The sequence below is a fragment of the Lacerta agilis genome, chromosome 11, assembly GCF_009819535.1.
Source record: "Lacerta agilis isolate rLacAgi1 chromosome 11, rLacAgi1.pri, whole genome shotgun sequence".
Taxonomy (NCBI): Eukaryota; Metazoa; Chordata; class Lepidosauria; order Squamata; family Lacertidae; genus Lacerta; species Lacerta agilis.
The window spans coordinates 18,962,319-18,986,769 of NC_046322.1; the positions used below are offsets into that span (position 1 = coordinate 18,962,319).

At 44.0% G+C, this 24,451-nt stretch overlaps 1 protein-coding gene across 2 annotated transcripts in view; it reads left to right on the top strand.

Annotated features, from left to right (window-relative positions):
• Positions 1-23,784, top strand: part of NNT (nicotinamide nucleotide transhydrogenase) — a 47,167-nt gene extending 23,383 nt beyond the window's left edge. Inside the window, exons 12-22 of one of the 2 annotated variants that reach the window (XM_033163638.1) lie at positions 386-496; positions 2,147-2,292; positions 3,360-3,555; positions 5,001-5,234; positions 6,592-6,752; positions 7,649-7,828; positions 9,848-10,007; positions 11,245-11,326; positions 22,023-22,141; positions 22,484-22,599; positions 23,585-23,734. In XM_033163638.1, coding sequence (XP_033019529.1) covers positions 386-496; positions 2,147-2,292; positions 3,360-3,555; positions 5,001-5,234; positions 6,592-6,752; positions 7,649-7,828; positions 9,848-10,007; positions 11,245-11,326; positions 22,023-22,141; positions 22,484-22,599; positions 23,585-23,734 — 1,655 coding nt within the window. Of the gene's footprint in view, positions 1-385; positions 497-2,146; positions 2,293-3,359; positions 3,556-5,000; positions 5,235-6,591; positions 6,753-7,648; positions 7,829-9,847; positions 10,008-11,244; positions 11,327-22,022; positions 22,142-22,483; positions 22,600-23,584 lie in introns of both variants that reach the window. The other variant, XM_033163639.1, reaches the window with a different exon arrangement.
• Positions 23,785-24,451: the final 667 nt, after the last annotated feature.

Here is a 24,451-nt window from a genome sequence, read left to right on the forward strand (position 1 = left end):
GCAGTATTCTGGCATACAGTTCTTTCCCACCATTTTCATGGGTGACTCATGGATGCAAAGCAGTACACATAAACACTAAAGGGTTTGTGTCTGGGTGGTGGTGAAATGTTCAATGATGTCCACTGTTGTGTCACACCAAACCCGCTGGTGTGAATGAAGTTTAGTGCAATCTATCAATCAAGAACTCACAGTTCCATAAGGCAACAGTTAATGCACAGTACTGTAGAAGGAATGTTAGAAACCAGAACAAGAGCATTGTAAACAGGAACACTAACACAACAATCTCCATTGGTATTCGTCAGTTCTTGAATCAGAGGCATATATAACAACTGGCATCAGTTTCCCCTGTTGTACAGGGACTTAAATGCTGTTTTCCTCCCCACAGGGTTGACAGCTGTGGGTGGATTGGCACTAATGGGGGGACAATATCTCCCTGATAATGTGCCTCAAAGCCTAGCTGTTCTTGCTGCTTTTGTGTCCTCTATCAACATTGCAGGTATGGACTATATTTTGGCTTTCTTGCTTATTGTCTTTAGGAATGTTGAACCAAAACAGTAATGTCACGAATTGCAATGGCCAAGAGGTATGGTATGCTTGTGTATCCAGATTGAGAGAAACCAGTGAAATACATTTCTGACCGATTGCTGTGACCCTCTAGTTATTTGTTCATGAGAAACCTGAGTCCTTAAGCTTGTGCAGTGACAACAAGATCCATCACAGGTCCTAATGTCACCATGCTATAGAGGAAGGACCATATAGCTCAGGGGCAGAATGTTTGCCGTACATGTTTGCCATGTATGCAGGTCTCAGGTTCAATCACTGATATCTCCAGGTAGGGCTGGGAGAGGCTTCCTGTCTGAAACTCTGGAGAGCCACTGACTGTCCATGTAGACAATACTGAGCTAAATGGACCAATGGGTATAACTTATGTTAAGCAACTTCCTCAGTGAGCTGAGGCCATGATGAGGATGGCTTTGCCAGTGCTGGAGAGCTTTTCCATGAACCTAGGAAGCTGCCTTAGACTGAGTCAGACCATTGGTCCATCTAGCTCAGCATTGTCTACACTGACTGGCAGCAGATCTCCAAGGTCAGAGTTTCTCCCAGCCGTACCTGGTGGGGATTGAACCTGGGACCTTCTGCATGCAAAGCAGATGCTCTGCCACTGAGCTATCGCCTTTCCATTCCAGGCCTGGTTTGCTCTGCTATTTATGCACAAGCTATCAGCAGAACTGTATTTCTCCCCCGCTCTAACAGATATGCACTGAGATCCTCTTGGACCTCTGGTTTTGGTATGTGTTGATACCATGCCACTCACATGGACCATGCCCCAGTCAGTTATAGCTAAACATCTGTTCTGGTTCTGGTTTCAGCCTCTCCCTCTTGCATGCATCATATAATAATTCACAATTGCATGAGGACGCACCTGTCAGGAGCCGCAGTCAAGCGTAGGTCAGTAATAAAAAACACAGTGCCAGTGAAGTTAACTCTTCATTCAAGGGACCAGAACTGCTCAGGCTGATCCCAGTATCTCTTCCCAGTATGTCTTGCCCCAATGCAGCAGTTATGAGGACTGAAGGTCCCCGCCTTCCCACAGCTCCCTCACCCCTCCTCTCCAGGGTTTTCCCCAAGCAGTCGTAGACTGCGTCTGCGCACAACAAATCTCTCCTCTGCCCTTTTCATTTCTCTGTGTGTTCTGGGAGGACGGGGGAGGGAAGCTGGTCACAGCATGAGGGGAAACTCCCTGGATTCTTCAGCAGCCAACCTCTGTCTCCTGCCCCCACTCCTGCCTCTGAGTCTGGACTGCCCTCTGCTGCAGACTCTTCCTGCTCACTCAAACCTGTTGCCTCCTCACCTTCCGACACCTCCCCCCCCCCAGTCGGCCCCCTCTTCTCTCTCTGACCACTCATCATCACCCCACCATCAATCCCCGGGCTCTGAGCCGTCTTCCCTTGGGGGTTCCCCAGCTGGTGCCTCTCCCCACTCCTTGGCATCCAACCAGGCCATGCCAGCACCCCAGGAGAGGCTGAGAGTCTATTATTAAACGGAGGCTTATACTTCAGAACAATTGCCCATTTCCCTAGCATTCAATAATACCATTATGCTGGTTTCGAAATCTAAATATTCTTTTTCTTTTTTTGTGGGAAAGGTGGTTTCCTAGTCACGCAGAGGATGCTGGATATGTTCAAGCGCCCCACTGATCCCCCCGAATACAATTACTTGTACCTGTTGCCTGCTGGCACTTTTATAGGAGGATATGCAGCAGCGCTCCATAGCGGGTATAACATTGAACAGGTAATAAGATCTCTTGGGGACCCAGGGTACCCTTTTCTTTCGTTACATACAGAAAATGTAAATTGGCAGTTTTGGGGGGCATATTACTGACTGCACGCACACCCCTCCCCCCCAATCAACACTTAGGAACCGTAGCTTTCAAATGGTGCTGAGAATTGTATCTCTTTAAGAGGTGTAAACTACGGTTCCCAAGATTATTTATGCATGCATGTGCTTTAAATGCATGCTGTTTGAGGCTGAATTCTATCTACCTAAGAGAGTCATCCCTCCCCCATTTTTTTTTTTTTTTTTTGCTGCAGCTTGCCCCAATTCTTCTGTGGTGAAAACACTGCAGAATCTTTGGGAGTGGCACATGGTAATGCAAACAAATTGCTAATGCAGAGAAGATGAGGGTTCTTTAACCCCCCCCCCCATTCTAAGTAAAGAATAGGACCCACGTATTTTGGTTTGGCTTAGTAGGCAGCCATGGCTTGCTGTCTCCACCAATTCCTCCTAAGACTCCTTCAGCTTGCACAGTGGAAGGGCAAAGTGGATATTTGTCACTTGGCTTCAGAGAGAGGCAGAAGCAAGCAGGAAAAAAGGTGCATTTCTTCTGCCTCCTCTGAGGCTCCCAGCCCAAAGCAAGAGGCTGACTCTGCATGTGCCGGAGGACTTCAAGGGAGATAAGATCTGTTCTTATACTTGGCACAGTGAAGAATGCCCCAGTCGTGCCAACGTATTTAGTAATCCGGCAGTTGTTCCATATAATTGCAGTGAGTACAATATATCATTCTTTGCAGCAAATTAGGTGCTGTGGCATGCAGCATTCCTGGTTCTGTTTGGTATACACAAACAGTCCTGGTTTACTCTCCTTTTTTACTCTCCTTCCCAATATGTCTTTGCATTTGGATTTGAAGCCTGTGGATGAGGCCTGTATTACCCCCTCACCCTCTTTTTTTGTTTGGTACATTGTCTAGCAATTGCAGGTGCTTTATATGTTTTTGTTTTAAAAACACTATTTATTATTATTATTATTATTATTATTATTATTATTATTATTATTATTATTATTATTTTCACTTCTTAAGATGATCTACCTGGGTTCAGGCTTGTGCTGTGTCGGTGCTCTGGCTGGCCTCTCCACACAAGGAACAGCTCGGCTTGGCAATGCTTTGGGTATGATAGGTGTTGCCGGGGGCATGGCAGCTACTCTCGGAGGCCTAAAACCATCCCCTGAGCTGCTGGCGCAGATGTCAGGTGCAATGGCTCTTGGTGGCACCATAGGTGAGTGCAGAGCTAAAACACCACCTGGTTCTAGGAAAAACTCAGAACACAGGACAGTGTCCCTTTTTTTGCAGTTGAGCCTATTGTAGGCGATGCCATTTTTTTTCCTGTCAGGTGTCTTCATGCTTCAGAGACGTGGGGAAACTTGTTTTCTTTTTAGCAGATAAAGCAGGGTGGAAAACTATTTTCAGCCCACAGTGGTGAGTGGGGGCCACAGGCAAAAGGGGGGAGGGCAAGAGATGTAAATGTTGTGATTACACAGTAGGCAGAGGCTGCTCGTTTCCGGTTGTCCAGCAGAGTATATGGGGCCTACTAGAACCCCCTCATGCTTTGAGCTGGCTCCAACCTTCACAATACTTTGAGATGTGTTCCTTATATTCCTTTATAGTTCTTCAGCTCATTTTGAGCATATTACGCTAATCCTGGCCTGACTGCACCGGCCACCAGTTGTTTTTTGGAGCCAGTTCAAAGTGCTGGTTTTGACCTATAAAGCCTTAAATGGCTCAGGGCCACATTACCTCAAGAACCTTCTTTCCTCATATGAACTGACTTGGGCCCTGGGATCATCATCTGAGGCCCTTCTTCATGTACCACTTCCACAAGAGGTCCGGAGGGCAGCAACATGGGAACAGGCCTTTTCTGTAGTGGCTCCCCGTTTGTGGAATGCACTCCCAAAGGGAGGCTTGCCTGGTGCCTTCGTCACATATTTCTTAGACACCAGGGGAAAACGTTTCTCTGTATAACTAGGCCTTTGGAACGTTGTGTAGTCTTTTAAATGTGCGTGTGGGAGGGGGGCGTTATTGTTTGGTTTTTGTTACCGTTTTATTCTGTATTTTGTGTTCTCATTTTGTATTTTTATGTTGTGAACCGTGCAGTGATATTCGGATGAAGGGTGGTATACAGATCAAACAAACAGACAACATGCCTTATATGCTCTGTCAAGACAAGCAAGAGCCATCATCAGAGTTAAAGGACACAGTCTATGAAATCATAGAGGTGTTTGAAGTCAGGAGTAGAAAGTAATTGGGGGGAAATAGAAGTTCCTTTGTTTCTTGGATAATAGGTGCTGACTTTGCTTATTAGATCAGGTATGATGCCCTCCAGATGTTGTTGAACTACAGCTCCCATCATCCCTGACAATTGCCACACTGGCTGAGGCTGATGGGACTTGCAGCCCAACATCTGGATGGGACCATGTTGGCCGTTGCTGGCCTTCTTGCAGTTCTGTCCAGCACTTCCTTTATTATTATTATTATTATTATTATTATTATTATTATTATTTTTAGGCTTGAAATGCAAACCAGAGACTGCATGTTTGTGCTAATGCTGAAGAAGCTTTGGTATTGTAGTGCATGCTCTCTCCAGCTTAGACGTTCCTGCATTGAGGGACAGCTTCCTCTTGATGCACCACTGCATCTGATGGTTTACTACTTTTGCCTTGACAGGTCTGACAATTGCCAAACGTATCCAGATTTCGGATTTACCTCAGTTAGTGGCTGCTTTCCACAGCTTGGTTGGCCTGGCTGCTGTCCTCACCTGCGTTGCTGAGTACATGATTGAGTATCCTCACTTTGATACTGATGCAGCTGCAAACCTCACCAAGATTGTGGCTTACCTTGGCACATATATTGGAGGTGTAACCTTCAGTGGCTCTCTCGTTGCTTATGGAAAGCTCCAAGGTAAATTTGCTTCTCTGCCTTTCCCTTCCTTTCCCTTCCCTTGGCATATTCTATCCACCTTTGTACACATGATTGCATACTCTTTGGTAAGCATGTGTGCATACCATTCCTCTTTGGTTTGGTTTTGGCTCAGGTGGTAAGCCTGTGTCCACTCTCCATATCAGATTGCAGGTGTAGACTCAAGTTGATCGAATACGTTTTCATATATTCACTTGCAGATAGAAAGCTAACATGTAAGGCTGTGATAGAGCCATTCTTCCTGACATCTAGGTCGTTGGACGATAACTCGCATAATTTCTGACCATTGTTCGTGCTTTCTGGAACAGATAGGAGTTGGCACCTGGCAACATCTGGGAGGGGCACAGGTTCCCCAACCCTGCTGTAGAGATTTACCAGCTGCTGAATCAGGGCCTGGGGGTTGGTGGGGCTTCTTGCCAGTCCAGCAATTCTTGGTTGACCCACACAGCAGTTCTGATTCTTTGCTTGAGGTGCCAGAGGCACCTTTCTCATGGGAGCCTGGAATAATAAACTGCTGGGACATAACATCTGAAGTGGAAAGCTTGCTTTATACACAGAGCCTCCCTACACAATACATTTTCTCGGTGATCTGGGTTTTAAGTTTTGCAGAGATCTTGTGTGTTTAGGGGATGCACCCTCCTTCAGACATTATGCTCCAACATTGCAATGGACAGGGTGAGAGCAGCCTTAGATTTGGGGGGATGGGTGTAAAAAAGTAGCACATTTTTTGGCCCCTTCATGCAATTAACATGAGGGTTACCTGCGGTGTATCTTGTTTTCTGGGAGATGTACAGTGGGCTGTGGCTATTACTTCATGTCCCACCTATGAACTTTCCATGACACATAGCTGTCCATACTTGGAAGCAGAATGCTGTACTAAATGGACCATAGGTCTGATCAATCAAAACAATTCTTATGCTATTGTTTGAAGTATATAATTGGAAGATGTTATAGGCCAGGTGTGGAGAACCATTGGGCCTCCAGGTGTTGCTGAACTGCAACTCCCATCATCCCTGGCCATTGGCCATGCTTGCTGGGGCTGATGGGAGTTGTAGTTCGGCAATGTTACCCACACCCGTTTCAGGCCTAGTATTTTATTGCTTCTGGAATCCTATTGAAGAAAACAGCATCTATACCAGCTTCCTGTTGATGTTGCCCACGGAAGATGGGGTTGATATTTGGCCAACAGTTGTGTAGAGTAGATGGAAATAGAAAAGGAACTTGATATTGGGTCTGTGGGCTTCTGCCTCCTCCCAAAGCTGCTGATTTTCTAAAGCTGCCAATTCTAGGAATTGAAAGATCTTCCTTCCTTCCTTCCTTATTTACTTACTTACTGCAGGTATCCTGAATTCTGCCCCTCTCCTCTTACCAGGCCGGCACTTACTGAATGCCGGCTTACTCACTGCAAGTGTGGGAGGAATGATTCCCTACATGATCGATCCTAGTTACACAACTGGACTGACCTGTTTAGGGTCTGTGTCTGCTCTATCTGCTGTTATGGTAAGCATGGGATTTGAAGGGGGTAATTTGGAATGCCTTGCTAGTGAAAATGCCAAACTGTAAACTCTGATGCAGAAAAATCAAATTTGTTACTAGGCATGCTGAACTCCTACAAAGCTGAAGTAAAATAGCAGTTATAAGCCCAGCCAGTTGTATGGTTATGGAGAACCCCAGAGTTTCCATACAGAGCAATACAAAGAAATCAAAATAAAATAAAAAATTCCTTCCAGTTGCACCTTAGAGACCAACTAAGTTTGTTCTTGGTATGAGCTTTCGTGTGCATGCACACTTCTTCATATTCCACAGTTTAGCCACCTGTGCTCCTTCACCTAATTTGATGTGAAGGTGGGAGAAATGAAATGGGGAAGGGAGGGAGTGGACCCACTCTGTTTGGGCTTTGACCCCACCCATTGTGATGTGCGACCCCCAGATTATTACCTCTGAGGGAATGCAGACCTTGACCAAAAAAAGGGGGGCTGCCCACCCATTCCTTTGGGGTTTTTTTTTGGAACAACATTTGTTGGCTTAAAGAGTACACAAAGTTCTTGAGTTTGGTCCAGTTCTTTTTGTAAAGTCAGACTTGAAAGCAATGCTGGGTGAAATTCCAGTGGTTTAGGGAGGCTGCTCTCTCTCTCTCTCTCTCTCTCTATATATATATATATATATCCACATGACTAGCAAAAGTGAAGTTAATGGACAGTCAGCAAATAATAAGTAGAATTGCATAACAGTTACAAAAACAATGCTTTGGTCTTGGCATGGTATTTCAGTGACCTTGGTGAATAATTTAGATGCGCTTGAAAAGGAAAGGGCTGTGGAGATCATCCAGAATGGTTTTGAGCAGAATTGATACGCCAGTCTGCTGTTCATTTATTGCTTTCATTTCCATTGCACAGGGCGTCACTTTAACAGCAGCCATAGGCGGGGCTGACATGCCCGTCGTCATTACTGTACTGAACAGCTATTCTGGCTGGGCACTCTGTGCTGAAGGATTCCTACTCAACAACAACTTGCTAACAATTGTGGGCGCTCTTATTGGCTCTTCTGGTGCCATCCTGTCTTATATCATGTGTGTGGTAAGGAAAACGTAGACATGTGCTTTCTCCCGTCAACACGCTGAGAAGACTGAATCATTCTTTTTGTGTGTGTGTGTGGAAAAGTTTTGTGTTGTAACTTCGGTCTTTGTGTTTTTAACCTGTTCATTCATGTCATTTTCCACGCACCCTGGTTTCTCCCCATGGCTCTTTTTCTTTTGTAGCTCTTTGCCCAATTCAGAGTACTGATTCTGTCTTTTAAATCCTTAAAGCACATTGAACTGGGCTCTGAAATCAGGACTCATGAACATGGTATTTATACTGATGTAGTATGCCTTGCATTTGAAGCTGTTCCTTAGTTGCTAGGCATGCAGCCAGGGTGATTTCTTTTTATTTATTTTTGCTTGGCTACCTTTTCGTTACTTAAAATGTCACACATCAATGGCATTATATGTACTGTTCACAGAAACTCCAAACATATTCTCTTTCGCTTAGGGAGAGAGCAAAAATGACTCTGCTTGCAACCTGCAGGTTTTTTGTTTTATTTTAAATAACATCAAAGGTATAACTTGGATGGCCACTGCGTGGCAGCAAATCTGCATGAATGAATCACTAATGCATCTGGAACTTCTTGTAGACATTAAATTGTACTGGTGGCTTATACTGTACAGCAAGACTGTTAGCTCTTTCTCATCCCCCTCCTGGTTTTTTAAAATAATAATAATAATTTATTTTTATCCCGCCCATCTGGCTGGCCACTCTGGGTGGCTTCCAACAAATATTAAAAATACATTAGAATATCACAGATTAAAAACTTCCCTAAACAGGGCTGCCTTCAGGTATTTTCTAAATGTCAGGTAGTTGTTTATTTCTTTGACCTCTGATGGGAGGGCGTTCCACAGGGCGGGCGCCACTACCGAGAAGGCCCTCTGCCTGATTCCCTGTAGCTTTGCTTCTCGCAGTGAGGGAACTGCCAGAAGGCCCTCGGCGCTGGATCTCAGTGTCTGGGCTGAACGATGGGGGTGGAGACGCTCCTTCAAGTATACAGGACCGAGGCCATTTAGGGCTTTAAAGGTCAGCACCAACACTTTGAATTGTGCTCGGAAACGTACTGGGAGCCAATGTAGATCTCTCAGGACCAGTGTTATGTGGTCCCGGCAGCCACTCCCAGTCACCAGTCTAGCTGCCGCATTCTGGATTAATTGCAGTTTCCGGGTCACCTTCAAAGGTAGCCCCACATAGAGCGCATTGCAGTAGTCCAAGCGGGAGATAACTAGAGCATGTACCACTCTGGTGAGACAGTCTGCGGGCAGGTAGGGTCTCAGCCTGCGTACCAGATGGAGCTGGTAGACAGCCGCCCTGGACAAAGAATTAACCTGTGCCTCCATTGACAGATGTGAGTCCAAAATGACTCCCAGGCTGCGCACCTGATCCTTCAGGGGCACAGTTACCCCATTCAGGACCAGGGAGTCCCCCACACCTGCCCGCCCCCTGTCCCCCCCCCCAAAACAGTACTTCTGTCTTGTCAGGATTCAACCCCAATCTGTTAGCCACCATCCATCCTCCAACCGCCTCCAGGCACTCACACAGTACCTTCACCTCCTTCACTGGTTCTGATTTGAAAGAGAGGTAGAGCTGGGTTTCATCCGCATACTGATGAACACCCAGTCCAAACCCCCTGATGATCTCTCCCAGCAGCTTCATATAGATATTAAAATTAATAGGAGGTAACTGCAGGTGAGCATTGTTTCCAGTTCATCTCCAACTTTTTCATCTTTCCTAGTCCATGATGTCATTTGTCTCCTTGTATCTTCCAAGGACCTGAACTTTGTTACCGTCTGTTGCCTTTGGGAAAGACTCATGTTTGATATTGCATAACGGTGTCACCTTGAGGCTTGGACAACTCGGAAATAAAAACTTGGAGAAAGCCACAGAGGGAGAACTTAAAAAATAAAATAAAAAATGCTGAAGTTTTTATTCACAAAACTGTATTCGTTGCATTTGATTTTTAAAAGGCAGCTTGTTTAAAGCATTCAGGGTTTTTGCTTTTTCCTCGCCTAGGCCATGAATCGCTCTCTTGCTAACGTGATCCTTGGTGGATATGGCACTACTTCGACAGCTGGTGGGAAGCCCATGGAAATAACCGGCACGCATACAGAAGTGAATGTGGACAGCGCTATTGACATGATAAAGGAAGCCAACAACATCATCATCACTCCTGGTAAAACTGAAGCTGCTGTTCATGACTACTGCTTTTGTAGCCTGTGCCATGAGAACCAGATTCTGTGTGATGAACAGTATCCGTAAATTAAGAACATTTGCTCTGCTACTGTAATACAAATTGTGGAAGACAATGGCCAAGCCAATACTGTTACCAACCTAACTTCACATCCACACCTAATGCCTTATTAAAATGAAATAATAATAATAATAATAATAATAATAATAATAATAATAATAATAATTTATTATTTATACCCTGCCCATCTGGCTGGGTTTCCCCAGCCCCTTTGGGCAGCTTCCAACAGAATATTAAAAACATGATAAAACACCAATCCGTTAAAACTTCCCTAAACAGGGCTGCCTTCAGAGGTCTTCTAAAAGTCAGATAGTTGCATTTCCATGAATAAATAATCTTAAGTGTTTGGCTTCTCTCCCTATCATTCCTTGTATTACTTGCCGCATTCAGGTAATACCCACACCATACATTTCAAGCACATGGCTTCCCTCAAAGAACACAGGGAACTGTAGTTTGTCAAAAGTGACGGGAATTTTAGCCTGGGGGTGGTGGTTATAAATTATGTTGTTGTTGTTGAGTCCTTCAGTCGTGTCCGACTCTTTGTGACCCCATGGACCAGAGCACGCCAGGCACCCCTATCCTCCACTGCCTCCCGCAGTTTGGCCAAACTCATGCTAGTAGCTTCGAGAACACTGTCCAACCATCTCATCCTCTGTCGTCCCCTTCTCCTTGTGCCCTCCATCTTTCCCAACATCAGGGTCTTTTCTAGGGAGTCTTCTCTTCTCATGAGGTGGCCAAAGTACTGGAGCCTCAACTTCAGGATCTGTCCTTCCAGTGAGCACTCAGGGCTGATTTCTTTAAAGATGGATAAGTTTGATCTTTTTGCAGTCCATGGGACTCTCAAGAGTCTCCTCCAGCACCATAATTCAAAAGCATCAATTATACTTATTAATTAATTAATTATACTTATTAATTATAAATTATACTTCCCTGTTATTGGGGCCCATCCTTTCATTATTGCTTGTACTAAAACAAAAACCCTAACTATTACATAATAGAAGTTTCTCTGGTTGAAGATTGGATACATGGGAAAGTAAAGACAGCCAGCATGATTAATTTAGTTTGTATGTTTCTCTCCCTGCCCATCAGTTAACCCGGCAAACATGCGAGGCATTGGTAAAGCACATCACAGCATCTGGGCTTTTCTGCTTCTCCACAGGTTATGGTCTTTGTGCAGCAAAGGCTCAATATCCAATTGCTGACTTAGTGAAAATGCTGAAGGAACAAGGCAAGCATGTCAGGTGAGGTTTTTTTTTTTTTTTTTTTGGCTGGGAAGGGAAATCATGCACAGAGGATCAGGTGGTTTTATTGTTTTGAAAACCACAAAGAGGTTTTGATGAATAAGCAGCTTCATTGAGACGATTGTAGTTCCAGCTGAAGAACCCTTACCGTTCTGCGTGCAGTTCCTTCACTTCTTCCACACACAAGCCAGGAAACGAGGCAATATTCAGTTAACCATAGTTTCCTGTTAATATCTGAACCAGGGAACTGTGGTCAGTGGCTTCCTGACAAGTGAAGGCATGAAGCCGAATTTACACCATGGTTTCATACTCTGCCCTGTTTGGGAGCTGTTTATAGTTTGTTGAAGACTCCCTGGCTTGTTTCCCATTCATGCAGGGTAGCATCAAAGTAGCTGCATGTGGGGCCACGAGACTTGTTCATATTTTGGCTTATTAAGCCAAGATGTAAACATCCAAATGTAGCTACTGTGTTAGGCGAACATCTCTCTCCTTCAGTATCTTATCTATACACAAACAAAACACATACACACGAGCTTTTTTAGTGGTAGCATCTGCTTTGAGGTTTTGTTTTGTTGTTTACAAGCAAGTGGCATGTAAATTTTATGAAATTAATATATCATAGAACCCACTCTTTCGAAGTAAGTCAAGAGTTTAAAGAAAATGAGTTAAGGCTATTCTCTTCTATCCAATGCTTGTTTGTTTATAATATGAACATGTGCATCCTATGTTGTAAATTGGGGTTTTAAGACCAATTTGAGGTGCTGGTATTCACCTGTAGAACCAGTGCACCCCCTGGGGGTACTCAGGGGTACACAGTACCTATGCTCCCCCCCCGAAGAAAAGCACTGGTGAAAAGTATGGCAATTAACTGTAACAACTTCATGGTGAGTACCGGCAAAAAAAATTTCTAGAAGAAAAGCACTGTGTAGAACCAGAAACAACTTGGGACCAAGTTATCTACTTCACCATTCAGCCTTGCAGCTCCTTGTATGCCCGCCCCCAAGTGCGATACAATATATAGGCAGATGTGAGAGGAACTTTCTGGTGGGGGCTCCATGACTATGGAACTTCCTCTGGGGCAGGGTGCAAATTGCTTCTTCTCTGCTGGCCTTTCTCATCTATGCTAGATGGTTTTCTCACAAATGATAAAGTGGCCCTAGAGAGTTTTAAATTGGTGTATTTGAAGTCTAAGGCTTAGCTGGCTTGCTTTTGGTTTGATTAAAGTTGGTTCTGCGGTTCTTAATTTCTGGAACGGCACGATGTTTTTTTTGTAATCCTCTGCTTGTTTGTGGTGTGCGTATTAATGCCGCATGGACGCTGCCTTCCATAGATTTGGAACGGGGGGCATGATGGCATTATTGCTGACCACTTTTTCATTCGGGTGAACATGGGTTGATGCTTAAAATGCCAGAACTGCTTGTGCTGCCCATTGAATTCCTTTGAAACATGGAGCTGCTGTTAGCTTTTCCAACTATTAATACAAAATGGGTTTTGCCACTTCCAGAGAAGTGTAAATGTTGCCATTGTTTAGGGATAATTCTGACATTTCAGGTGTAGCATGCTTCCTACTGTGTTCTAAGCCACAATCACTTCTTTATAACACCCAGGAGTGTGGCCCACCAACTTTTAATGAAACAAAGTTCTCTTTCTCTTTCTCTCTCTGTCTCCCCTCCACCCACCTTTTCTTTCCCTTTGGCTCCTGTGTCAGCTAGTGTTTAAATCTCCCCCCACCCCATTTTCTTTCTTTTTTTTAAACTCAATGACACAAAGCACTAAAGACTTTCCTTTCTGCGCCAGCTCTGTACAGAATAAATGTGAATGGAGTAGATGCTAGAGCCCATTTTGGCAAGCGTTTGCCACAACAGTTACCTGGAGGGATTTAATGAAAGAAGTCTGTATTTACTGTTTGCGGCATGTTGGGTCTTTCATCACGTTCTGGTGCACCCATGGCTTTCATTGAGTGCAGCTGCTTGCCCCGTGCTTCCTGCCGGCCCCACAGAGCCTCAGGACACCGCCGCGTCCCAGATGCGGTGGCATTGCCTGCACATCTGTGACAAATAAATGCCAGCACAGTCGTGCAATGGTCATCAATGTATAATACCTGTGCTGCGCCAAGAAAAAATCGCATCTGTCATCCCGATGGCACGCCTGATGTCTGTGATTCAGAGACACTGTGATTTTGGTGAGCCTTGCGCATAGCCATAACATGTTCCAGAAGAAGAAAAAAACCCTCAGAGATTGTGCAACATGTAATGTTAATACTTTTGCTGGAGACTTGCGACTCAGAAGCGCAGGAGAGATTTTGGGAGGGAAATGTGACTGCCTGAGTTGTTGAAACAGCGTTTCCTAACGTCACCATTTGACATAAGGTTTTCCTTTGCAGCAGGGTTGCATCTTTAACGTATTACTAAAACCAGGCCAAAAAAAAAAAAAAAAGTTGTGCCTGTAACATAAGTTCCTGCTGTTTTCTCCCTGTCTGTATCTTACCGCGTAATACAGTAAGTATCTTGATGATGGATGTGCTGTGTTTCTCAAGGAAGCATTTTCAAAGACATTTCCCCCCCTTGGGTTGATTTTTGCCGGAAGCCTAATGGCTAAATAACTTGCAGGCAAATACAGGAGCAGGCTCTTTAGATAAGCACTGGGTTCAAAGTGAGGTGGTAACAAACCTCTGCCTGCACAGTTCTTTTATTTTGAGATGGTTGTTGCACTAGATGCTGGTATTGATTGAACGATGAAAAAAGCAGCAAGCAGCGACCATCCACCAAGTGTGAGTTTGACTTAGGTTGTGATCTTAAGAGCACAGTTGCTTGCAATCAAGCCCCATTGAAGTCACGGAAGTTTTTAACAAAACAGAAGTGGAATTGGAATTGAAGTATCAGAAAATTACCCTTTAGTTGGGGAGGCATCATTTCCAGCCTCTCTTTCCTGAAAGGGAAGCAAATGGTATGTGGCAAATTGAGAGCAGGCATACTGACTCCCAGCATCATCAGTCAAGGCAGCAAGAAACACCCACTACTGCCATTGCTACCCACGGGCTAGGGACAAGAATCACACTGAACAAGGATGGGAAGGGGGCCATAGCATGACTCCAACAACAGAAAAGGGGGTTTTCAGGTCTGTTTGTGAGTTCTTTTAGGTGAACTGTTGAAGGCATTATACTGTGAATGCCAAGCAGGGAGAGCACTGTTGTGGTCATGTCCCATTTGAAGGCTTCACAAAGGCCTCTGCTTGGCCACAGTGAGAACATGATGCTGGACTAGATGAGCTTTTGACCCAATGCAGCAGGACTCTTCCAATGTATATTGGCTACTGGGGTTAAAAAGTTGTCAAACTAGATTGGCTTTTTGTTCATTCCCAGGGCCCATGTCGTTTTTCAAAATCAGATTCTGGATCTGATCTCGGGCTCTTACTGAGCCCTTGGTAGGGAGCAATATTTCATGCAATTCCCGGTTCTATAAGGCAGGTCACTGTTTCCATTTTTGCAGACTGGGAATTCCGGTGTGAGCAACATCATCATTCATCTGTTCCACTGCATGTATGGGAGTTGGGATTTGAACCCAAGTCACTGTAGAACCATGCTGACTTTTGTTGGCTCTGCACCATTAATATATTAGGGCCCTGAAGGCTCCTTTTTTTAGTTTATGGTACCCTTTAGGATTCTTTTAAATAGTCCGTGTAAACCATTTCCACTCAATTTAATGTTCTTCACAATATGTTATATGTCTTGTTTGAAACACTGAAATGTTTCAGTAATTCAGCCTACTAAATGCCACTTCTAAAATTTAGAATTCATGTAAGGCTGAGAACAGGTGAACAAGTATTATCACAAACAGTATCCCCCCCATCCAGTACTTAAACTGTAGAATGTAAATATGCCCCACTGAAGGCGTAAGATAAACACCACAAACCTTGTAAGTCAAAGGTTTAGTGTCTTGCAGCTCCAGCACACAGCCTAATTAACAACTGTTTGTACCACTCCACCATAGCCAAGCCCTGTACCCTAAAATACACATGACTATTTGGACATTGCGATGCAGTGCTACTCCATGGATATCAGAAGCATCCGGAAAGAGCTGTAAATCCTTTCACAGTTCTCCTCCTCCTGTGTCTACACGTTGCATACAAGGAGTTGCAAAACTGTTGTTCAGTTATTTATAGGAAACTTCTCCCTGACTTTTCTGCTATACACAGAACACAAGGTGGCTTGGCAGTTAGGTCTAACAGCTGTGGTAAGGACTGTGCTTTGTTTTTTAATTTATTATTACCCTGGGAATCCTGCCTTTCTTCCAGGGAATTCATGGTAGGATGCACAGTGTGCCCTGGTGGTCCTTCTGCTCAGGAGGTGTCTGGACCACAGACTGGACTTCCTTAACTTCTGGAAAGTTGCTGTATCATGCAGCCTCCGGACATGTGCCCTGCTTCCATCATGGCCCATAAGTAGATGCACTAAAGATCTCTATTCACAAGTTCCGTTCCAGCACTCCTCACACTCCCCAAACTGTGTTTTTGCTGTGTTAGCAGCACTGAAGTGTATTGACTTTTAGGGTAGGGGTAGTACCCCTGGTGGAGAACATGTTGTGCTCCTTCTTGGGGTAAAAGGTAAAGGGACCCCTGACCATCAGGTCCAGCCGTGTCCGACTCTGGGGTTGCGGCGCTCATCTCGCTCTATAGGCCGAGGGAGCCGGCGTTTGTCCGCAGACAGCTTCCGGGTCATGTGGCCAGCATGACAAAGCCACTTCTGGTGAACCAGAGCAGCGCACGGAAACGCCGTTTACTTTCCCGCTGGAGCGGTCCCTATTTATCTACTTGCACTTTGACGTGCTTTCGAACTGCTAGGTGGGCAGGAGCTGGGACCGAGCAACGGGAGCTCACCCCGTGGCAGGGATTCGAACCGCCGACCTTCTGATCAGCAAGCCCTAGACTCTGTGGTTTAACCCACAGTGCCACCTGGGGTAGGTTGTGCTTTTAATGCATAGTGTGGATGTGTCCAAAGACTCTGGCCCTAGCCTCACAAGGACAACTTCCTCAAAAAGTCGGGCCATTTCCAGCCTTTCTCTAAAATGTGCTTAAACTTAACCACAGTTCAAACTCTTACTTTGGTTAGCTTATCATTGGATGGGGCTCCAGTGCTTGCTCCGAATTTGGCAGTTGGACAGGATGTTCTTTAGGGGTGTTATTTATTTATTTTTACAACTCAGCAGTGGAGAAGCCCCACTGGTGTGCGCGAGGCTGCCCAACTGGGATAGAGCCAGAGGTCCTTATTGTAAAAAGCTGGAAATAATAGGCTTTCACTGCACTGACACAATGGAAGTTCATGCGTCCAACCCGTCACAGAATTTGTCTGCTGTAATTTAATTAATAATCTTATGTGCAAATAGCGATTCTTGTAGCTTCTGCCAAAATTTCTGAGACACAAGTGATCCTAGTAAGCTACATCTGCTCGATGCCTATCTCTGCTTGCTCAATAGCATTTCTGAGCACTGCTAAGAGTTATAAATTTGCTGTGTAACATGCTCTGCTAGCCACTCTGCCTCTGATTATCCCGGTGCGTGCAATCTCTCTCTGTTCCCAGTATCCACTTGGTTGGCAGTTTTCCTAGAAACACACTCTCTGTTTTCGTCGGAAATATGATATGAATGAGAGAACATACGAACATCCTTAGGAGTGTTGTGCTTGCTTGGAATACATGAGAATCAGGGTTTAGAGAGGACAGATCCCAGAGACAGGAACCTGTAAAGGGAAATGAGAGATTAAAAGTTTTGTAACCTGTAATGCGTTCAACCCAGGCTCCTCTGCTTGTGGTGAGGCGTAAGGGGTGTTTGTACCTTGCATTCAATTAGTGTGCCATTTGTACAAAAATAGTTGAGCTCTACACCCACAGTTTTTCACATGCAGTTTCAGGGGTGTTGTATATTCATTCAGCTATTCACATGTAACGCTCAATGGGTGTTCACTCTGTGTACACAATGGCTGAGCTGTTTAAATCAACAAGCACATGCTGTTTTGCACAAACACTGAGAATAATATAATTTTAGGGGACCTCAAGGGTCATCCAGTCCAACACCCCCTGCAATGGAGGAACCACAACTAAAGCATCCATGACAGATGGTCACCCAACCTCTGCTTAAAAACCTCCAATGAAGGAGCTCTTACTGTCAGAAAGTTCTTCTTAATGTTTAGTCGGAATCTACTTTCTTGTAATTCGAATCTGTTGGTTTGGGTCCTACCCCTTGGAACAATACAACGATGCAAATTGATTTCCACTGCTGGTTCTTAACCAAGGAAGACATTGCCAGCAAGACCTCACATTTAAATTGTTACTGTTCATAACACACAGACGAGAGAAAGACAAAATAGGATGTACCGGTATGTTAGGGATGATTAGGAAAGTGACAGAAAATGTAACTCCAAATAATATAACAGTGCAACCACACTTGGAATAATAGGTAGAGTTCTGGTCACTCAAAAACAGGCTTCCCCAAACTAAGGTCCGTGGACTGGATGTGGCCTGAGGGACTCAGTTTTCTGGCTCGGGTTGGCAGAGCGCCGAAAATAGCTTGTGCGCATGCGCAAGCGTCAGCGTCATTTCTGGCACACTTCCGGGTCTGCGGAGGCCTGTGCGCACATGCACAAGCTATATCCAGCACTCTGTCGACCCGAAAGTGCGTCGGAAATAGTGTGTGGGCATGTGCTCCTCCGGCCCGTTGCGCGATCGGGGCTGGAGGAACCAGGTAAGTTTGGCGACCCCTGCTCAAAAAGGAAGTCAGCCCTGAGTGCTCACTGGAAGGACAGATCCTGAAGCTGAGGCTCCAATACTTGGGCCACCTCATGAGAAGAGAAGACTCCATGGAAAAGACCCTGATGCTGGGAAAGATTGAGGGCACAAGGAGAAGGGGACGACAGAGGATGAGATGGTTGGCCGGTGTTCTCAAGGCTACCAACATGAGTCTGACCAAACTCTGGGAGGCAGTGGAAGACAGGAGAGCCTGGCGTGCTCTGGTCCATGGGGTCACAAAGAGTCGGACACAACTAAACAATGAAACAACAACAACAAACAACGATTGTTCCTCCCAAACCTTGAGGGAGGGAGAAGAGAGATAAGTACGAACATGCAACCCAAAGATGCATTGTAATAAAAACTGCTTAGATATAACTTATATTGGAAACACAGGTGAACTGCATCCCTTGCCTAAATTCTAACACTGACATCCACATTGGAGATCTTCTAAAAATCATTGTGCTTCAGCAGGGTTGTGTTTTTTTTTTTTTTTTTTGAAAGGGGAGAACTGTTTCATATGGCTTGAATTACTTAGTGGCTGACTGGCTGAACCTTTAAGCTTCTTAATATTTTGTCCTATTTGTTTTGCTGTTGTATATCTGATTCTACATCTGGTCTTTGCTAGGACTGCAGTTATTTTCCCTCTAAAGTATCTTTGGGGCTGTGTGCAGTTTGCAAACATGCATTGTGAGGAAAAAGCCTACTGTTTCTATCAGCCTTCCCTACCCTTTCCACCCCCCAAGTTTCTAGCCCTTACGGTTTTTAAAAATTGGGCTGGAAACTGATTGCTGCTTCCAAGTTAGTTTAAAATGGCAGAAACATTTCCATGAGATGCTCAGTTAAGGGGAAGTATATGTACATACATGTATAAAAGGAAAAAAGTATGCTACAAATCCAGAAGCAGCTCGATGAAATGTACACTATCCTGGAAGTACTGTAGACATGTGAATACATCCTTCCTGTGTTGATAATTTTAGGGCCAAATGAGACATGTCACAGGACACCTGAGAACAAGGTCTACTTTGATTTTTCTTTAGCTCAAGGCAAGCAAGCACTGCAGGTACTGGTTTTAGTTGCAAAACAGCACAGGGCAAAGGAATGCCTCATTTTGTGTTTTCCTGTAGTTGCTTGTGATTTCTCTCTATTTTTATCCCTTGAAGAGATCCTGTTCCTGAATCTCCTATATAACATGCCTTGTTTAGTCCTTAGATGCTCAAGTGGCTTGGGTGATGAGCAACCATAACATGGCAAGTAAGCTAGCTTTGGTTAGTTCTAACACCAGCAGCAGCTTAAAGATGCAGAATGATTCTTTCTAGAAATGTGAAGCAGGGCAGTGGGAGATACATGAGCCCTCAATAGCCTGTCAGATAATATATGCTTACACCAGGCCTTCCATATCACCGCCATCTTTTCCAGGACCACCACCAAAACTTGTGCTTAAACACAACTCACCCAGTTCTCTGAACAACCAGAATCAAATATTGGAAGCAGGTTGTCACAGATAATTAGGTGATCTGGGCATGGGAAGAATGGGATATCAAAGTTCTCCTTAAAGAAAAAAGAAAATCTTGATTACATCTATGCTGCTGTGGCCTAATTTGACTGTACTCACACAAGATTGGTGTCTTTTGTTTTGTTTTCAACATTTATATTGCATTTCTGTTGATGAAAATATTTGGCCGGTGTGCTAAAATAGTGGAGAAACGTTCATATTAAGGATTAGGTATGATAATGAAACACCGAGTATCAGAATTGCCATTGCATTAGTTTTATGTGGAACACTCTTTTAGACAGAGCAAAATAAATCTAGTGTGTCTGCGTTGACAAATTTCCTATACAGTGGTACAAATTATATAAGGTGGGGAGAAACTTCTCTATACTTTCCTCACTCCTGCTCCAGAGATCCTGCGTGTTTCTCAAATACAGGCCAGGGTGTTCCAGGAATACAAAGCAAAGCTTTTGAAAAACATGTTTTTAATTCCCAAGTGGAGTTAATTAAGCAGGTGGTCTTGCCCACCTCTTCTTGCCACAGGTTTAATCTCTTCAGTAATTTCATGGCAACAATCACCCCCATTAACTTGATAAATTCAGCAGTTCAGTCCTTGTGTATTTGAGACTTGATCCATCTGGGCTCTAAAGAAAATCTCGTATGTCATGTTGAATTGCTGTAGTAGACAGAGGTTTTTCACAAAAGGACTTTTTACCCTTGAGGTGTTTGCGAAAGGCTTTTCAAGTTCAGCTAAATTTTAAGCCCATCAGTGGCTCCCAGCTCTTAGTCCTTTGGTAGAGTCCCAGGGCCAGCTTGGTGACCTGGCTTGGATTTTATTTATTTATTTATTTATTTATTTAAAAGGCAAAAATCCCCATCTTGCTTTGAACTGGTTTTACACATGAGGAATTTGGAGTGTTGAGTTGGCTTGTGGCTTCTGTTGTAATGTATGCAAATAAAATTAAAAGACCTAGCATTTTAAACTCAAATCTAAACTCGTTCAGGCAACAGTTTCACATTGACACTGTTAGTAGTAACCTGCATGTTTAAAGCAATCACTCATTTATACAAAAGCATATAAGAAGAATCAAAGAATTGTAGAGTTGGAAGGGACTTTGAGGGTCAGCTAGCCCCACCCCTTGCAATGCAGGAATCTTTAGCCCAACATGGGGCTTGAACCCACGACCCTGAGATGAAGAGTCTCATCCTTTGTCCTGTTTCCCACAGTGGCCAGCCAAAGGTGTATGGGAAACCCATGGGCAGAATATAAGGGTAATGTTCAGCCCTTTCCTGCTGGTGTCTCCTAGCTACTGGCATTCAGTGGCACGCTGCTTGCCTCTGCTTCTGGAGCCATCATGAATAATATCCATTTATAGCCTTATTCAATGAAATTCAATAAAATTGTCTGATCCCCTTAAATCTGTCCACATAATGCATGTTGGCCACTACAACATCTTGTTGCAAATTCATAGTTTTAACTATGTACTGTGTGAAGAATTACTTCCTTTTGTCTTTCTCAAATCTTTCACCATTCTGCTTCATTGGAGGACATCAGGTTCTAGGATTTTACATACAAGAAAGGGGAGGAAAACAACCTCCACCCTATCTCCCTTTTCCATTTCATTTACAATTTCATATACTTCTATGTCTCCCTTACTCACCTTTTTTCCTAAACTAAATGAATGATTTAATGCTTTGTCATTAGGAAACCACGCCAACCCCTTTTTTTGTTGGTTTTTTGCAAACCTTTCCCAGCTCTACAATATGCTTTTTGAGTGACCAGAACTCTACCTATTATTCCAATTGTGCTTGCACCATTATATTTTTTGAAGTTACATTTTCTGTCACTTTCCTAATCATCCCTAACATACAGGATAAGGCTATGGGCGTTTTCCAGTGCCAGTGATGGCAGGCCTCTGAATACCAGGTTGGAAGAATGCTGATCTGCTTCCAGGATTGGATGGGCTTTTGGTCTGACCCGTCAGGGTCCCTGTGTTCTTAACTTACCCTCTCAGCCTTAGGTTTCCATCTTTAACATGTGGGGTTGTACTCAAATAATTTGCTGTGATAATTAATAAGAGAAGAGTTGGGGAAGAGTTCAGTGGTAGAGCATCTGCTTTGCTTGCAGAACCCACAATTCAATCCTCAGCATCTCCAGATAGGGTGGAGAGAGACCCCTGTCTGAGAAACCTGGAGAGTCTCTGCTACTCAATGTAGACCAGGGTTTCCCTAGCTAGCAGGACCAGTGGTCAGGATGATGGGAATTGTAGTCCAAAAACAGCTGGAGACCCAAGTTTGGGAAACTGCTGCAGACAATACTGAGCTATATGGACCCAATGTTCAAAAGCTTCTTCCTATTTTCTTTTTATTTATTTTTTATGTACCACATACATGATTTCATTGCCTCTTTCTCCCACTACCCTCAGGTTTGGTATTCATCCCGTCGCCGGACGCATGCCTGGGCAACTGAATGTGCTACTCGCAGAAGCCGGTGTGCCATACGACATTGTCCTAGAAATGGATGAGATCAATGAAGACTTCCCAGGTGAGAGGGCCACTCTGTAGTCCGTTTTTGCTTTATCTGTTTTTGCTTTCTAAAAAGCTAGCTCACAATGCTTTACTTTGATTACAATACGAAAATTTGCAATCTAAATTATGCCAGATTCTTATCTGGCTCACTCTGTTAAAAGTCATTGTTATCAGTTCCCTTAGTAAATGCATGCATTGGAAATTAATATTTATATCTCTGTGTGGAAATTGAAGTTTCTGCATCTTCATGCTACTATGATGCAAGCTGCAAACTGTTGGAATATTGAGTTCTGTTCATAATTTTGTGTGTTTGTATGTGGTCTCTCTCTCCCCCCCCCCCCCCGTATTCTTAATGCAGAAACTGATCTAGTCCTTGTCATTGGAGCTAATGACACAGTTAATTCAGCTGCCCAGGAAGATCCAAACTCCATCATTGCTGGAATGCCTGTTCTAGAAGTTTGGAAAGCAAAGCAGGTAGGCTCCAAATCTTTGTGGCAGAAATTCCACGTTTTCTCAAACTCTTTAAAGCTGTCATCTTATTTAGAAACCTAATACTAATTATGCCCCAAGCTGTCACAAATTTTCTGCCTACTTTCTCCTGAACTATTTTCCAATATGGACAGGCTAGAAGGCACTGTTGAGAGGGGCAGGGAAAACTTGCAACCTTTTACCTGGAAGAGTGTCTTCCAAATTATTCTGCCCATTGGGAACTACATAGTGGAATATTGTTGATTTCTCCCACTGCAGGGAGCTATCAGTGCCTTGATGGTATAGACTGCTGTTACTCTAGTCCCCCAACTCCTCTCGGACCTACCATATTTTTCGCTCCATAAGACACACTTTTTTCCTCTTAAAAAGTAAGGGGAAATGTCTGTGTGTCTTATGGAGTGAATGTGTGGTCAATCGCTGGCTCCCTTTCTGGCTCCGCCCCCTTGCCCACGCCCCCATTGTTGAATGTTCTGCAGACGGAGGCTGTTTGTTTCCCCAGCGACATGTGACTGGCTGATTAGATTATCTGTTTGGAAACTCTAGAAACGGCTCCCTTTCCTTTCCTAAAGAAGCCACAGAACTGTGAGTTGAACTCCATAAAAACAGGATTTTTTCCCTTTGCAAAGCTCAACAACTTTGAGCTGATCCTCAAAAAAGGGGCTTTTCCCCTTTGCAAAAGAAGCTGCACAACTGTGAACTTATCCCAAAAAACTAGGTGCGTCTTATGGAGCGAAAAACACCATATTGACTAAACAAAAAGTGTTGCAGTTATCCCTTAACAGAGCATGGTCGACTTTTATGAAATGGGTGGGGGAAACCTTTAGCCCCAGCCTGACAACAGAACAGTTATTGTGTATTGAAATAATTTTTTCCCCATGGGGTTGCTCTACATAAACGACCACCTTCTTTTGTGTTGTTGTTGCTGATTATTTATACCTGTGCCATATCTAATACAAGTTCCTCATTTCAGGTCATTGTTATGAAGAGATCTCTAGGTGTTGGCTATGCAGCTGTGGACAATCCAATCTTTTACAAGCCCAACACTGCTATGCTGCTTGGGGACGCTAAGAAGACGTGTGATGCCCTGCAGGCCAAAGTGAGGGAGTCCTACCAGAAATAAACACCTCTTGTTTAAAAAGCTAACTTTTGGCCAGTATGAACAAAAAAATTCTAAAATGTCAAAAGTCATGGGTTGTTCTTGGAACAGAGGTTCAGGGGGGGGGGGAATGTGTTAAGGGTGAAAATTTAACTAACAGTATATAAAGGGGAGGCGGGGAGGGGGGAACCCAAATGAGCTCTCTTGTGGGGCTGGAAAACGGATTTTTAGAATTCTTGAATGCAGTGCATTTCAGAGGAACACAATGACACTCAGGAATTTGGGGGTAAATCTGTCCATCTAGTGTGACATGAGATATAAGGGAAGCATTTATACATGCAGGGCAGTTGCTGCCATTTTTAAAATGGGTCTTTTGGCTTCAGTTCTTGTTTATTGGTTCCAAGTGAACACAGAATTCAGCTGATTGGCTATTTTCCAGATCTCAGACCCCCTTAGCTGGATATTTTAGATTTTGGCTGGCTTCTTACTTGTGACCTTCTAAAATCTATTTTGTGCTACTTTTGAAATGCATTTTGATACATTCACAACCGACGTGTTTGAGATGCTGGAAATGGGCAGTTTCTTGTCCAACATACTTCAGATGCTGGAGTGGGGGGGGGTGGATAGTTACAATTCTAGACCACCTGGAATACATTTTTAATTAAAAAAATCATGTGGGCAGCATAGAAACCCAATAATAAGCTTCAGGGAGAAAAAAATATTCAGATTACTGGTCTTCCT